Source organism: Oncorhynchus nerka, linkage group LG22, assembly GCF_034236695.1.
Source record: "Oncorhynchus nerka isolate Pitt River linkage group LG22, Oner_Uvic_2.0, whole genome shotgun sequence".
NCBI classification, from domain to species: Eukaryota; Metazoa; Chordata; class Actinopteri; order Salmoniformes; family Salmonidae; genus Oncorhynchus; species Oncorhynchus nerka.
Genome location: NC_088417.1, coordinates 22,492,940 through 22,509,884, shown reverse-complemented (window position 1 = coordinate 22,509,884; position 16,945 = coordinate 22,492,940). Strand labels below are relative to the sequence as shown.

Sequence of the window (16,945 nt, the reverse complement as noted above, 5' to 3'; positions counted from 1 at the left end):
CTCCTCTTCACTATCGTCTCTCTCCCTCTCCTCTTCACTATCGTCTCTCTCCCTCTCCTCTTCACTATCGTCTCTCTCCCTCTCCTCTTCCCTATCGTCTCTCTCCCTCTCCTCTTCCCTATCGTCTCTCTCCCTCTCCTCTTCCCTATCGTCTCTCTCCCCTCTCCTCTTCACTATCGTCTCTCTCCCTCTCCTCTTCACTATCGTCTCTCTCCCTCTCCTCTTCCCTATCGTCTCTCTCCCTCTCCTCTTCCCTATCGTCTCTCTCCCTCTCCTCTTCCCTATCGTCTCTCTCCCTCTCCTCTTCCCTATCGTCTCTCTCCCTCTCCTCTTCCCTATCGTCTCTCTCCCTCTTCCCTATCGTCTCTCTCCCTCTCCTCTTCCCTATCGTCTCTCTCCCTCTCCTCTTCCCTATCGTCTCTCTCCCTATCGTCTCTCTCCCTCTCCTCTTCCCTATCGTCTCTCTCCCTCTCCTCTTCACTATCGTCTCTCTCCCTCTCCTCTTCCCTATCGTCTCTCTCCCTCTCCTCTTCCCTATCGTCTCTCTCCCTCTCCTCTTCCCTATCGTCTCTCTCCCTATCGTCTCTCTCCCTCTCCTCTTCCCTATCGTCTCTCTCCTTCTCTTCCCTATCGTCTCTCTCCCTCTCCTCTTCCCTATCGTCTCTCTCCCTATCGTCTCTCTCCCTCTCCTCTTCCCTATCGTCTCTCTCCCTCTCCTCTTCCCTATCGTCTCTCTCCCTCTCCTCTTCCCTATCGTCTCTCTCCTTCTCCTCTTCCCTATCGTCTCTCTCCCTCTCCTCTTCCCTATCGTCTCTCTCCCTCTCCTCTTCCCTATCGTCTCTCTCCCTCTCCTCTTCCCTATCGTCTCTCTCCCTATCGTCTCTCTCCCTCTCCTCTTCCCTATCGTCTCTCTCCCTCTCCTCTTCCCTATCGTCTCTCTCCCTCTTCCCTATCGTCTCTCTCCCTCTTCCCTATCGTCTCTCTCCCTCTCCTCTATCGTCTCTCTCCCTCTCCTCTTCCCTATCGTCTCTCTCCCTATCGTCTCTCTCCCTCTCCTCTTCCCTATCGTCTCTCTCCCTCTCCTCTATCGTCTCTCTCCCTCTCCTCTATCGTCTCTCTCCCTCTCCTCTATCGTCTCTCTCCCTCTCCTCTTCCCTATCGTCTCTCTCCCTCTCCTCTTCCCTGTCGTCTCTCTCCCTCTCCTCTTCCCTGTCGTCTCTCTCCCTCTCCTCTTCCCTGTCGTCTCTCTCCCTCTCCTCTTCCCTGTCGTCTCTCTCCCTCTCCTCTTCCCTGTCGTCTCTCTCCCTCTCCTCTTCCCTATCGTCTCTCTCCCTCTCCTCTTCCCTATCGTCTCTCTCCTTCTCCTCTTCCCTATCGTCTCTCTCCCTCTCCTATTCTCTCAATTTTTGCCGCTGTAGAAGTTAGCCACCTGAATCATGTCTATCTGTTTGGTGGTGTACACATGAATGCCTTGTTTTAGAACCATTCCATGCTGCTTACTATCAAATCTATGATTATAACTATAGTATCTCTACCATCTCATGTTGAGGGTATATTCCCAATCGTCTTAGGCAGTGTTAGATAACGTAATCAGATCTTACGCAATGATAGCCAATAGAATTAGGGTTAGGATATTTTAGAGGGTATTGACCGCCTTAGTAATGTAATGTACCATCCACAGTACAGGTGTGCTGTGAATACTACAGGTATGTTCTCGCACTATAAAACAATGAGATTACTGTACTAGGCCTATACGGCTAATGAACAACCGGATAGATAGTATGAGAGAGGTAGAGACAGAGGGGGATGGATAGTGAGAGAGAGACAGACAGACAGCTACAGAGTGATAGAGAAAGTAGGTGTAGGGTAGTGTACTCAGACAGGCTTCTGCAGGCTGCTTAGGAAGCTGTCTATCTGGTCCTGGGGATCTCTCCGCCCAGGTGGGCCAGGTAGGGTGTACAGCCCTGCGAACAGATCAAAGGGCATCGTTGCCGCTCCACCCCCCTCATACTCTGTCAGGATTTCACACGCATACCTCAGGGCATTGATGATCTGAACACACACAGAAAAGTCAGTAAACCCCAGGTCATCAAGACAGTGAAATACTGCCTCCATGTGGTACTTATACAAACTACACCACAGTTTCTCTCTGGAGACTGATGACATATGGGAGCCAGTCAATCACCCCTTACAGAGTGAATAACTGCATCCAGTGGATGTTGGCAAAGAAGTTCCCCAGGGCCAGCAGTGTCCAGCTGCTCTGAGGGCTGACACAGACCCTTCCACTTCTGCTGCAGCTCCTCCATACTGATTGTCTCCTTGGGAATAGGCTAGAAACATACATGGAGAGAGGAGGGAGAACAGGGGTTCAATTAGCTTGGTTCCTCTCAATTTTTCAACTACCATTATTCTGCCCTTGAGTTGCGTTCCCATGCAAAACTAGACAGATAGCTAACAACTAAGTCTTCAATAAAACTCCCAAGGCGTGACTTTTCTTGAATGAATATAGTGAAAACGTTTATGTTGTGAAACTGCAAAATACAGAAAAGAATATACTTTTGTGTTCAATTCACACCGACATACTGTAGCTGTACATTAAACATTTGAAGTTGCATAAATACAAAGCACGCGCTAAGGTACCATGCATCTGGCATGATGCCAAACCATATAGCTAATTGTTAACCATATGGTAATTGCTCCTTTCATTACTCTAATAATGTATAACCATCTATGTAGAATAACAAAGCATATTACACTAGAAACAGTAACAAAACTACAGTATTGTATATTTTACAATTCGTTTGCATGACGCATGAGCAAAGTAATACAGCTAACGACATACATTAAAGGCATTGCAATTTGTGAGTAAATGCAACCAACATTGATATGTAAGAAACTCTATCAATAACAAGATTATCATCATTAGCTAAATGCTTGAATCGAACTTACAAACAAATACTTTTCCAAGGCTGAAGCGTGACAAGAAATAACTACATTGAAAGACCTGCACCGTAGCGTTGTTTGTAGCTGCTTCTATGCGTGCAAAACAAATTCTGAACTTCCCGTTTGCGTTGTCTTTCTAAGTACCAGAAAGCGCCACTAGGGGGCAAATAACACAATTGAACACAATGAAAATCCAATTTAACCATTGTAATAAAATAATCTGTTACCTTCTAACAGGATGGCAGCACAACCATGGACAGTTTTAATAGGGGCAAGCTAGAGTAGCAAATATGAGTGAGGAGGCCTGGTGTCATTCTGTGGGTTACTGACTATCTGTTTGTTTAGGACCTTGAGCAGCCTGGAATTAGTCCGGTATCTGTCTTCTGTGTGGCGACAGGCCTCTCCAGCCTCTCCTTGGTTGGTAGAATGTCTCCTTTGGACAGGGCAGAAAAGTACCTGATATAACAACAACAGATACACTTTAACAAAACAATTTCACCTTACCCTGCCCATTATCCCTGCTCAGATACTGGGTAGTTACATAGCCAATGTACAACCACCCGTACCATAAAAGCCCCGTTCTCTTGGTGGTCCTGTAGCGGGTTTTATATGTACCACAGGAGAACCCAGAAATGAAGAGCGACACCACGGCTGTCTTTTAGACTTTTATGTTGATCTGCAATAGTATTGTGAAAAGACAGGACAGGAACACATCCGTCTCCAATGCCCCATCTGACAAGTTGTTCTTTCTCTCTCAGTGTTTTCTCGGACTGCGGAGAACGGGAGCTACTGGGTAGTACCAGGGTGTTAGTAGGTGACACAAGCACCCAGATGAAATAAAATAAATTTAATTAAACAAAATCTGAAGATGTTAACATCATTCAGCTTCTGTAGCTGCCTACCTAACATCAACAGGCAGCACCAGTAGCGCAACAATTAAAAATAGACACCAAAAGTAAAGTTCCTGGCGATCATAGCGATCTGACTCCCCCTTCTGTCTGAACTTGGAATATTCCTGTTCGCGGGCTTGGGCCACTGACCCTCAAACGGGTTTGTTCATTTGAAGTTTGATGGGCGAACCTTTTTAACTCCTACAGTCCAGTCACATGCAGGGAGGCTGTAGCCTGTACTTACGTTCTGATGGCAGCTTTGGTGAACTGTTTGAGGATGTCTGGTAGTTCAGTGGGGGATGTTGATTTGCTGGGAACAGTACACAGTATCTGGAGAAGGCATTGCTGGGAAATAAAGTGGGAATTAAATGTTATTCAAGCTGTGATAATATTGTAGCGACCCGCACAGACAGCTGTGTGTTATGTGTTAGGCTAATTAGTGGGTTGTGTTATACCAGTGTTCGCGGGGTCCGACATGCCAATCAACCTGCTATCTGCCAATCACGGGAATGTCTGGAATGTTCTGATGCCGGGCATCCTGGCGGTTGGCGGAGTGGCGTGGAGGGGGATGGAGCATTGGAAGTTAAGACCAGGTTTAGCCATTGTTCTCTCTCTTACGTCTGGACTTCACAAGAGAAGGTCACAGTTGGTTTGTGGGGTATCTTTCATTTATTTGGCGTGGGCTACGGCCAAACAGTAGCCTGTGTAAATTGGGGTTAATAAACCCTCAATTCATAAACTCAAGCCTCAGTCTGGACAATTGTTCCTTTGTGATTACAAAATATTAGCTAGTATAAATAGTATTAACTAGTGCACGGTCTTAGCTAGTCACGTTTAGCAGACATAAAACACGGCTAACCAAGTCATGTAATCAGTTTAGTTACTACAAAAATGGAATCAAATCTCTTGGTGGCAAAAAAATAGCTAAATTACATAAATTGATTTGGTTTAGAAGGACAACCCGATTTTCTTTGCATAGTAACCCTAACGTTTGCCCTCAAGGTCACATAGCAACAGTAAGCTTCGATGATTGGACCAGAAAGGTGACATGTATTGCCGCAAAATATTTGTTCAACCGCCAGGTGGCATTGTAAACAGGCAAACAGATTATCTTTCCAAACACTTGATACATGTCCTCTGCTCATAAGAGAAACATTTCAACAAAAACAGACAAAGGAAAACCATCAACATCAGGAATTTTATTATTAAACTGATGTTTGAAAATACAGATTTACACTCATCAACTCAAATGAATAGAACAGGATGACATCACTATTTGGTAACAGAGAGAATCAGAATAGACAACGGAAAAGCACAGACCGTAATACCCTCATCATCCACCAGCTCTAAAACAACACCACGGTCTATTGACACACACACACACACACACTGCATAAATTCACACTTGACAGGAAATGTACGTATGTGTTTGTGCATGTTTGGTGTGTTCTGGTGCCCTTTCAGGTTCTAATTTGAGGCTGTGTGGGACATTCAGCACAGCCAGTTCTCTCCCTTGCATGCATCCTTACACACACAACAAACACTTACAAAGAGTATAAAATAAAAACTCTACAAAAACTAAGCAATCATGATGAAACAATAATGAGGACATTTAAAAAGAACAAAACACAGGTTATGAACCTTATCCAAATGTGCTGATCTTTTTTTCTGCTTGAGGACTCCCTCTCCTCATTCCCTCCACCCTGGTCCTGCATAACCCCCCTCCCTCAAACCCTCTGCTCCCCCGTCAGGTATAAAAATAAAGATCTGGGACAGACTGTTACACCCCGACCTCCCCTGGACAGCTCTAGAAGTCGCCCTTAGGCACAGGTCTAGAATAAACGTACCCTCCCAAATCCACCTACATGGACTGTGACCCATTAAACAACCTTGGACAGTTCTGGAAGTCACAGATCTAGGATCAGCTTACCCTCCCCAAATCCTAACCGTTCCCTTTGCCCCTCTATCTCTTGCCCCTCTTGTTTCCCACCGGGGGCTTCTTGAGCTGCAGCAGTGGACCTCCAGTGCCGAAGCCCGTGGCGGGAGGGTTGGACACGCCAAACGTCAGGCCTGCAGACGCGTTGAGGCCGGGGCTACTGAAGTTAAACCCTGAACTACTGTTGCTTCCAAAACCTGGAGAGAAGGAGATAGGAGAAACAGAAGAGGATATGAGTTATTCAAATAATGAGTATGCTCACAGGGAGTGTGTGTCTGCTAAAACACCCTCCAGAGAGCTTGCACAAGGAGGTAAGGTGTGTGTGTGTGTACCTGCACTCAGGCTCCCTCCCGAGGGCTTGCTGGCTGAGGAGAAACCAAATGAGGAGCCCCCCGTCGCTACCCCCCCGAAACCTGGACCCCCACCAAACACTGCAGGGGAGAGAGATTGAGGGAGCCAAGCTTTAGGGACACACACTCACTATGCTGCTACTACATGAGGGAGAGAGCTTAGCTTCATGGACACACCACACACACACAACTACTGCAAGAGTGAGAGAAAGAACAGTAGCTAAGCCTCTGTAATGGCTCTCACAAACGGTATAGTAGAAGTAACTGTCTCCAATGACGAGAGTAAAGCATAGAGACCCACTACAATACCAGCTACAGGCAGACCGTTTCAGCCCTAGATAGTGAAGAGCTTAACTCACACCACATACATTCCTAACACTGCCAACAGTCTTCCACACACAAGGAGGGGGATAAATGGATGTTGCGAGTGAGATCTAAAGAAAGCAACACAGTGAGAAAGATACATAGTAGCGATGGATGAGGAAGAGAAAAAGACTAGATGTAAAAAGAGAGGTAGTACCTCCGAGACCTGAGGTGCCCAAGCTAGAGCCCACTCCCAAGGCAAAGGGGTTTCCCAAGCCAGACCCCAGGGACACCTGGCTCCCTGAGACAGAGAGAGCACACAGCTTACTCCTCTGGACTAGGGAGTGTCCGTTTGTGTGTGTGTGTTACTGAAGTCAAGTTCCCCCTCTCCTCTGCAACGCTCAGTAGTGATGTAGGCTGTGTGTGTGTGTGTGTGTGTGTCCACAAGAGAGTGAACAGAGTAACATGTCAGGACCCCGTGGATCAGTGGTTCTGTATCACATTCCACCAGACTACACTAGACTTCTAAGCCCAACCTCCTGTCTCATCCCAACACTAACCTTACTGCCACATCGAAGTTGTTCCCTTTGAGACAATCCCTACACATTTATACAAATACATTAGCAACTGTGGATAGATTTTCAGATAAAATGGTCAAACAAATGTGACTGTGGTAGAAACATGTCTGCTAGTTCCTTCACTCTGAACCTCCGTGCACCTGTATCGTTTCTCAAATTGGATTTTAGAGATGCAAACTCAGCTTGGTTTTTAGCATCATCCAAAAAGTGTACTCATTAATTCTCTTAAATCCAATTGGGTGTTCAAAAATCAGTAATTTACCAGTCAAAAAGAAACAAAGACAAAGTCGCTCCTTTAAAACGGATTTATTGTCAATTTAAAGCAATACCACTTACATATAAACAGACACAGTTAAAGGACACAACCGATTGTTAATTCCTAGCCGCTATATTGCATTTCACAAGTTTTCCAAAACTATTCAAGATTCCAAGAGTGAAGGAACTAGCATGTGCTAGGAAAAATGCATCGCAAAATTATTATTAATATATGTCTAGTTTCAAAAAGGCACACAATATTATATAGTATCAGATATATGCATCATCGTCAACAACAAGCATTGGTTATATTTAGATTAAACACATCATTCTAAACAAAAGCACTCTGAACCAGAGCGAAGATGAGTGGTGTGTTCAGTGAAGAGACGTTCTGTACGTTGAAGACAGAAATGTAATGAATAGAGCTGATATGACTCCCTATTCTACAACACATTTCTATCTGAACGTTCTGTAACATCACACCCTCCTGAACAGGCCACAAAATTGGCATCTGTGTTTTTGTCTGAAAATACACCTTCCCCAGCCAATACCAGTGTTCTACAAACATCCCAGCACTTCACTGGCTCCAACTAGCTATTCCTCTGAGTCTGAACACTGTCTGAGTGGACGGACAGTCTCTCAGCCAGTCAGTCCAACCACAACCAGTAGTCATTTATTTATTCAAGTAGGCAAGTCAGTTAAGAACAAATTCTTATTTACAATGACGGCCTACCAAAAGGCCTCCTGCAGGGACGGGGGCTGGGATAAAAAAAACGAAAGAAAAAAAAAACTATCGGACCTTGACCTCATTGAACCCCTTCAAAAGGCCCCAAGACATTCATCATAGTCCTGTTAGCCAGCCCTGTCACATTAACAGGAGATTGCTATGTAGAGCAGACCACGAGTTACAGAAACCAACCACAGAGTTCCAGAACTAATTTACGTGTTCCAGTTTCACAACTATTTAGCTACTCATTCTAGAACAATCAAAGTTTCAGTGGTTCTGGAATGCTAGCGTGAAATGGAGGACAGACGGGTCAGTCCAGAGCAGCAGTTGGTTAATCTCGGAGCACAAAATGGCAGACTCTGAATAGAGAAAAATACTGATTTTTGGCACTAATGATCCAACTGGCCTTCCCAAGGCAGTCGATACGAGCAGCACGTTCACTCGGTTTCTCCCCTGTAAAACTAGTGAGTGACGTATCACCGTAGCCCTTCTATTAAATAGAATGGATTATGGAACTAAAGAGAACTAGGTTCCATCTGTACAGATGGGCTGATGACGCACAGTCTCTCTGCCATCTATATCCTGGACTGAGGTAGACCTGCATGGTAGACCACCTGCCAGTGTTAAGTAGTGTGTGTAGGAAATACTGATAAATCACAATCATTATCTTAGTCAAAAGGTTATTTTAGAATGCATAGTGATGAATTGAAAGTGATATGGACTGTCAGGTAGAAGTGGGTGTCTTGTCTGTGGTTAAAATTACTGTACAACGGTTATTACCGGCTGAGGCAGTCATTGTCCTGTCTACAATGCGGATACTGTCACACACACAGACAAGCACACACCTGGCCACTAGCAACCAGAGCCTGCTGTTATTGCTATTACAACTAAAGACGCTGCCGTTGTTACAAAAAGGAATGCATATGTTCAAAAGTTAAAATCTTTCACTGAAATGAAAACACCCTTTTGATGCAAGACCTGTGCAGTAAATGATAATATCTTCTTTAAACACTAAGCTATACACTGTCAGATCGTCTTGAACTTTTAAAATGTCATCCTGAAATATAGGTGAAGCATGTCAATCAAAGACAAAATGACAGATGCCGAGAAAACAGACAAATCATTACTCATTACATACAACCTAGTTGGGAAGGGAGATCTGCTGGTCTAAGGCTGGTGTGTGTGTGTGAGAGAGAATGAGTGTGTGTGATTTAAGTGCTTATCAAGACTGCTACCACACAGTGAAAGCTACATTACTGCTTTATGAAAACACACAGACACAACTGTGTCCTAATCTAAACCAGTTTGTTCAGGAAAATCCTAATAATAATAATTTATAAAAGGTTGAGACCCAATTTCCGAACTAAACCGATTTGGACAGTTGCGTCCTAATCGAAGACACAGAGCACACTCACTTGGAACCACCACGTTACACCATCCAGACTAAGTCCAGAGTAACTACCTATGATATTTTATTCAATAAAACCAAAGCAGTTAAGCTTCACAAAAAAGCACCTTCAATAAATATAGATAATCAAGAACCCATTCAATATAAATTAAGCGACTGAACCCAAAGAGAATGTAGCCTCCAAGTATTCAAAAGATTATAGTCTAGAGTGTCTGGGACAGATGAGAGCTGTGAATGAATACCCAGTGATACGAGTCCTGCCTTCCTTGTTTTTAGTCTCATCTCCAGTAATCTGAGCACTCTACACTTTTTCAATCATCTTAAAAAGCCACAGATTCACTGAGAAACTGTTAAGTGATTCTCTTATGGAGGGAGAGACAGAGAGACAGAGAGAGAGAGGGGGAGATGAAGGGAAAGCAGAGAGCCAAGAAATGGTTCCTGCTACATTGATGAACAGGCAGTTCCAACACCACCGCAGAAAGATTGCTTTGGGTCTAATGCCTGTGAGGAAAAGGTCTTCTCACACGTATAGAGCAGAACCACTGGAGAAAGACAAACTGAGCACGGTTTGGAACTTACTATGTTGCTTTTACATTCTCCTCTTACTCCTTCCCTCCATTTCTCTCCCTCTTTCCAGAGAAAGAAAAGACAAACTAACCTAAAAGTTGGGCACTGGCTACATTTTTATTCTGTCCCACTTTCCTTCTCTCCCCCTACATCTCTCTCCTCCCCCCTCTCTCTGCCAGACTGAGGGGTGGTAAGGTGAAAGGTCAAAGGTGAGGGGGTCAGGGTTCTAGAACTTGAAGGCGGAGGTCAGACCTGGGCCGGGCTGCTGCTGCTGGCTCAGGGTGGCTGCCATGGCGACCGCCGCCGCATTGGGGATGCTGCTGAAGGGGGCGGGGCCAGTGGTGATGCGTGGGGCACTCTGCCACTTCTTACTGGCCACCCGCTTGGACTCGAAGACGTCCGTGGAGTCCTCCAGGAAGGCCCGGCGGTATCCCAGGTACTGCTGCTTCAGGGTCTACAGATACCCCAGAGGAAGAACCTCAATCACTTCATTCAAAATACTCAATATTTATTTCTGTAACAAGGTGATTTCTTATAGAACAGTCAACAGTGATGTCTGTAGGACTTACCTTGACGTTCTCGTGTACTGACTGGAGCTGAGCAGCCAGAGCCACAAACGTCTGGTACAACTTCTGCATGGCCAGTGACAGATCTACACACAATATTCAGTGAAGAGACACAGAAACACACACATAAAGACTATGAAGAAAGTCAAGAGTCTGTGTATGTATGTATATATGTATGTATGTTACCCTGTGGTGTGATGTGTGATCCACTGCCCTGTGTAGTAAGGTGATTCTCCAGTTCCTCTATCTGCTGTCTGTACTGCTGCAACTGAACCTCAAACTGTTCCACTAAACACCGGAAATAACTACAGACAGAGAGAAAGAATGAGACAGGATTGAATTTATTATGGATAAAATGCAGTACATTCATCTGTGGTTAAAAATCAAAAAGGGGTATGGTACATTATATATACACACACAAAAGTATGTGGACACCCCTTTAAATGAGTGGATTCAGCTATTTCAGCCACACCCTTTGCTGACAGGTGCATCAAGCACACCGCCATGCAATCTCCATAGACAAACATTGGCAGTAGAATGGCCTTACTGAAGAGCTCTGTGACTTTCAACATGGCACCGTCATAGGATGACACCTTTCCAACATGTCAGTTCATCAAATTTCTGGCCTGTTAGAGCTGCCTCGGTCAACTGTTAATTATGTTATTGTGAAGTGGAAACGCCTAGGAGCAGCAACGGCTTAGCCGCGAAGTGGTAGGCCACGAGCTCACAGAACGGGACAGCCAACTGCGGAAGCGTGTAAAAACCTGTCCTCGGTTGCAACACTCCCTACCGAGTTCCAAACTGCCTCTGGAAGCAACTTCAGCACAATAACTGTTTGTCGGGAGCTTCATGAAGATCACCATGCGCAATGCCAAGCATCGGCTGGAGTGGTGTAAAGCTTGTCGCTATTGGACTCTGGAGCAGAGGAAACGCATTCTTTGGAGTGATGAATCATGCTTCACCATCTGGCAGTCCAACGGACAAATCTGGGTTTGGCGGAAGCCAGGAGAACGCTACCTGCCCTAATGCATAGTGCCAACTGTCAAGCTTGGTGGAGGAGGAATAATGGTCTGGGGCTGTTTCCATGGTTCGGGCTAGGCCCCTTAGTTCCACTGAAGGGAAATCTTAACGCTACAGCATATAATGACATTCTAGACGATTCTGTGCTTCCAACTTTGTGGCAACAGTTTGGGGAAGGCCCTTTTCTGTTTCACCATGACAATGTCCCTGTGCACAAAGCGAGGTCCATACAGAAATGGTTTGTCGAGATTGGTGTGGAAGAACTTGACTGGCCTACACCGAGTCCTGACCTCAACCCCACCGAACACCTTTGGGATGAATTGGCGCTTTGACTGCGAGCCAGGCCTAATCACCCAACATCAGTACCCGACCTCACTAATGCTCGTGTCTGAATGGAAGCAAGACCCACAGCAATGTTCCAACATCTAGTAGAAAGCCTTCCCAGAAGAGTGGAGGCTGTTATAGCAGCAAAGGGGGGGACCAACTCCATATTAATGCCCATGATTTTGGAACGAGATAGTCGACGAGCAGGTGTTCACATACTTTTGATCATGTAAGTTCAGGGGGATATAACAATGACAGTGATAGGAATACTCACTCATAGGGAGCTGTGTTGTCGTGCTGGAGTCCAGGGGGAGTCTTCTGAGTCCGCAGAGCTATGTCTGCATTCTTCAACTCCTAGACGAGGAGGGTTAGGAGAGAGGGACTATGACGTTCAGCAACAGTAAGGGCATGTGTATTTTGAGCCTTAATTCCTCAAAAGACAATGTGACATCAGCGTGTGTACCTGCGCAGTCTCCATCTTCAGTTTGTCTATAGCCAGGGCGTTTCTCTGTAGTCCCGAAGCGCTGACAGACAGCAGCTGTTTGAGACTCTTGATGTCGTCCTGAACCTTCAGCATGGCTTTAGATGACATCCTGCTGATCTCCTCGTGAACCTGCTTCTGCTCCTTCACAAACTTCCTACAGGACGGAGAACTCACAAGTCAACACAATGCATCTTCATGACCAACGATGTGCAAACAGTACTGTTAGAGCCACACACACTAACATGGGGTGTACTTGAAGAAAAGTACTGATTTACGTACTGGAAGTTGTCTACATCCTGACAGATGACTGGAGGCAAATTTTCATCTTTCAAAGCTTTACTGTCTCTGAGAGTGAGAGGAAAGAAAAATAAACAAGGACAAGAGTCAGATATATTACCTATTATGATGACCATTATAAACAATTGGTCAAGAAATGACACTGTGGACACTCATTGGTCCAGACAGCTGTCAGTCAGTAGGACTCACTGTGGGCTGGCCCCTGATGATTTGTCGCTTTTCTTCTCTGAGGAGGTGCTGAAGTCAACTCCTCCCAGTCCAAGGCTGGGGGCCGCTGACACCGCCGTGGAAGTAGAGGCCAGGGAACCTAACGTCAACCCCCCTGATCCGAGAGTGGTCTGGCCCAAACCTGAAAACATTAACACAAATAAACACACCGACACTCACAAAAACAACCATGCAAATGTTAGTCTGACACCCATACAAACCTAACGCAAACCCCAGTCCTCCAAGAGTGGACTGACTCAGACCTAAGATCAACACATAATCAAAAAGGTGTTAGTCACACACACACACGCGAGACAGATCATTCATTACCTCCAAATAAGGAATGTAGTGAAAAGACAGAGATAAGAGACAGAAATGGAAAAAGATAGGTGTGATGAGACTAGAAGTCGACCGATACTGATTTTTCAACGCCGATACTGATTATTGGAGGACCCCAAAAAGCCGATACCGATTAAAAATCGGCCCGATTTTATTTATAATAATGACAATTACAACAATACTGAATGAACACTTATTTTAACTTAATATAATACATCAATAAAAATCTATTTAGCCTCAAATAAATAAATGAAACATGTTCAATTTGCTTTAAATAATGCAAAAACAAAGTTTGGAGAAGTAAAAGTGCAATATGTGCCATGTAAAAAAAGCTAACGTTTGAGTTCCTTGTTCAGAACATGAGAACATATGAAAGTTGGTGGTTCCTTTTAATATGAGACTTCAATATTCCCAGGTAAGAGGTTTTAGGTTGTAGTTAATATAGTATTTATAGGACTAACACACAGAAATACGAGCCGTAAGCCATTAATATGGTCAAATCCGGAAACTATCATTTCGAAAACAAAACGTTTATTATTTCAGTGAAATACGGAACCGTTCGGTATTTTATCTAACGGGTGGCATCCCTAAGTCTAAATATTCTTGTTACATTGCACAACCTTCAATGTTATGTCATAATTATGTAAAATTCTGTTGCATATTTTTTATTTTACCTTTATTTAACCAGGCAAGTCAGTTAAGAACATATTCTTATTTTCAATGACGGCCTGGGAACAGTGGGTTAACTGCCTTCCGGTTACTAGTCCAACGCTCTAACCACTAGGCTACGCTGACTCTGCGTGCAATGAGCGCAAGAGAAGTGACACGATTTCACCTGGTTAATATTGCCTGCTAACCTAGATTTATTGTAGCTAAATATGAAGGTTTCAAAATATATACTACTGTGTACTGATTTTAAGAAAGGCATTGGTGTTTATGGTTAGGTACAGATGTCCAACGATTGTGCTTTTTTTTGCAAATGCGCTTTTGTTAAATCATCCCCCAGCGTTGCATTGATTATACGCAGGACACGCTACATAAACTAGTAATATCATCAACCACGTGTAGTTATAACTAGTGATTATGATTGATTGCTTGTTGCTTGTTTCTTGTAAGATAAGTTTAATGCTAGCTAGCAAATTACCTTGGCTTCGCGTAACAGGCAGTCTCCTCGTGGAGTGTAACGAGAGGCAGGTGGTTATAGCGTTGGACTCGTTAACTATAACCTTGCAAGATTGGATCCCCCGTTCTGCCCCTGAACAAGGCAGTTAACCCACCGTTCCTAGGTCGTCATTGAAAATAAGAATGTGTTCTTTAACGTACTTGCCTAGTTAAATAAAGGTATCTAAAAAAATATATTTTAAAAAAATCAGCGCCCAAAAATACAGATTGTTATGAAAACTTGAAATCGGCCCTAATTAATCGGCCATTCCGATCAATCGGTCAACCTCTAGATGAGACCCAGAGAGAGATGTGTGTAATTAACTAACCAGTAGGATCCATGCTGGATACCAGAGAGAGACAGAGATATTTAGTTAACTAACCAGTAGTAGCCATGTTAGAGAACATACTGGAACCCAGCGATAGACCTGTGGATGGGGCTGTACTTGCGGCCACACCCCCTAGGTTGAGAGAGAATCCTGTGGCTCCTTGCTGTGGCGCAGTGGAGGTGAGGACTGAGCCTAGTGTCAGTCCTGCCCCTGTGGGAGCTGAGGAGGCTGCAGTGAGGGAGAAGGGTTGGGCCGAGGCAGAGGGTTTATTGAAGGTCATACTGAAGCCCGTGGTAGGGGCTGTAGAGGCTGCTGGGGCACCTGGGAGATACAGCAGGTAGAGCAGGGTTAAAGGTAGACTCAACCATACGACATCCTCACCCATAGGCATTAACAAATTAATCTGCCAAGACAATGACTATTGTATCATCATGCGAAGGCACAGACTAGGATGAGCCAATGGTAGCAGTGGAGGTCTTGACAGATGTGGAGCTACATTGATAGTAAGCTCACCTAATGTAAGGCCGTGGGTGGGTGCAGGAGCACCATAACTACAATAGTCACCTACACCTAAATGTATGTCTGTGTATTTCTTTGTGCTTGGTGGTAGGAAACATCAAGCATGAGGCAGGTCTGCAGAGGGAAAGAGATCGACAGGCCATGTTGAAAACGTGTGTGCCTACCTGAGGCAGGAGTGTTAAAGGAGAACCCCCCAGTAGGTTTTTGTGAGAATAGTGACCCGCCCAGGCCCAGAGAAGAGGTGGTGGTGGTGGAGGCTGGGGCTGTAGCACCCAGAGCTCCACCCAGAGTAAACCCACCTGTACCTGCTGCAGCTGGGGTACTAGAGAAAGGGGTGAGAAAAAAAGTGGGGGAGATAGAGGGAATAAGTACAAAACATTACATGACTTTGCAGTATGCCTCACCATATTTACAGACGTGCAATATGCCGCTGTCACAATTACAATGTATATCTGCTGAATATGAACAGTACGTAGCTATGACATAGAAAAGGCCGAAGTCTAAACCCCACACTGAATACAAACTTCTCTCTCATATAACACACACACACACACACACACACACATATATATATATATATATATATATATTATTATATATATATATAAAACAACTAGTTGACACACCCATAATATATTAGCAGTTTGACACACTTACATCAGAGCGCTGTTTGCATGATTACTTCTACATCGATAGTTAGCTACAATACATCCTGGGTAACCCTCGCTGTATCGACATATCCGCGAGATAAAGCTAACGTACGTCATCCGTACAATTCTTACCTGGCAGCGGCTCCAAACGAAAACCCTCCGCCAGCGTTGGTGGAACCAATAGATCCGGATCCGAAATTAAAGCCTGACATTTTTAAGCAACAACCAAGTTTCTAGTTAGTCAAACTTTATCTAACTGACTGTTCGATAGCTGTTAGCTAGCTTTGAAAGGCACGAACGCCCGCGTGCAGGCCAGTGTGACTGTGGCTACGAAGTCATGGTAACGTGAAAGAAAATAAAAACATACTATTCGGCGATTTAAACTCACACGCTTAGTAACGTATACACATTTACAGCGATCTGAAAGGTAATTAATCCGTTATGCATATAGTTAAACAGCACTAAAATGTTAGCTTCCTTCTCAAAACTGTTTTTTCCGAATCCGCGCTTTACCCTCAATGTACTTTCCGGTTATTGTGGCCTGCTGGGATACTGGAGGACTTGGCAGATTGGACGGTCATATGGGGACATCTAGCGATTGCTATCATGTTTTTGAAGAAGTAAAAATTCGCTTTAATTATTTGTCAGTTTGAGAACGGGTTTTAAATACATACATGTGTCACGATGGAACGATTACAGAATATGTGCAAATAGTAAAATAGGTGGTGGAGTAATGCCTAACAAGAATATCCTCTACTTAGACTACTCTGAATTCGATGTCTGATGGGATGGGTGAAACATTTCCCATAACGCCTGGAATCTACGTTTAAAAAAAAAACATTTACATTGTTACATCATACAAAACAGAACACATGTATTAACGAGAAAATACTAAAAACATACAAAAAAGATCAAATAATAAAAAAAATAAACAATCAAACAATGGAATCTGCACTACGTGGCGGTGAGGTAGAACGCCCATTGACGTCACCCATGCGGGAAGCGCTGTAGTGGATAACGGTCTCCACTAGTTACCACAGTCACAAAGTCAAAAATGTCTATATCGTAAAAATTCATGAAAACAAAAATGTG

At 44.4% G+C, this 16,945-nt stretch overlaps 1 protein-coding gene and 1 pseudogene across 8 annotated transcripts; both read right to left on the bottom strand.

Annotated features, from left to right (window-relative positions):
- Positions 1-318: 318 nt before the first annotated feature.
- On the bottom strand, positions 319-4,176 carry LOC115104578 (ropporin-1-like protein; annotated as a pseudogene).
- Positions 4,177-5,017: 841 nt separating this feature from the next.
- Positions 5,018-16,601, bottom strand: LOC115105010 (nucleoporin p58/p45). 8 transcript variants are annotated; one of them, XM_029626519.2, is made up of 14 exons: positions 15,986-16,601; positions 15,368-15,525; positions 14,739-15,005; positions 13,077-13,118; positions 12,838-12,997; positions 12,631-12,696; positions 12,331-12,505; positions 12,142-12,221; positions 10,710-10,828; positions 10,527-10,609; positions 10,210-10,411; positions 6,640-6,723; positions 6,102-6,200; positions 5,018-5,966 (listed from the first exon to the last, which is right to left on the bottom strand). In XM_029626519.2, exons 1-14 carry the CDS (start codon positions 16,063-16,065, stop codon positions 5,797-5,799), a joined length of 1,785 nt encoding a protein of 594 aa, XP_029482379.1. In that variant the 5' UTR covers positions 16,066-16,601; the 3' UTR covers positions 5,018-5,796. The 8 variants fall into 8 exon arrangements, with proteins under 8 accessions (XP_029482379.1, XP_029482383.1, XP_029482380.1 ...); XM_029626523.2 differs by having other exon boundaries at positions 15,503-15,525; positions 15,986-16,600; XM_029626520.2 differs by lacking the exon at positions 13,077-13,118 and having other exon boundaries at positions 15,986-16,599.
- Between the last annotated feature and the right edge of the window lie 344 nt (positions 16,602-16,945).

Coding starts and splice junctions, on each gene's coding strand:
- LOC115105010 (XM_029626519.2), bottom strand. CDS start 16,065: ATGTCAGGCTTTAATTTCGGATCCGGATCTATTGGTTCCACCAACGCT. Junction 12,697..12,837: donor TCATCAGGGGCCAGCCCACA/GTGAGTCCTACT, acceptor TCTCACTCTCAG/AGACAGTAAAGCTTTGAAAG. Junction 10,610..10,709: donor ATCACACATCACACCACAGG/GTAACATACATA, acceptor TATTGTGTGTAG/ATCTGTCACTGGCCATGCAG.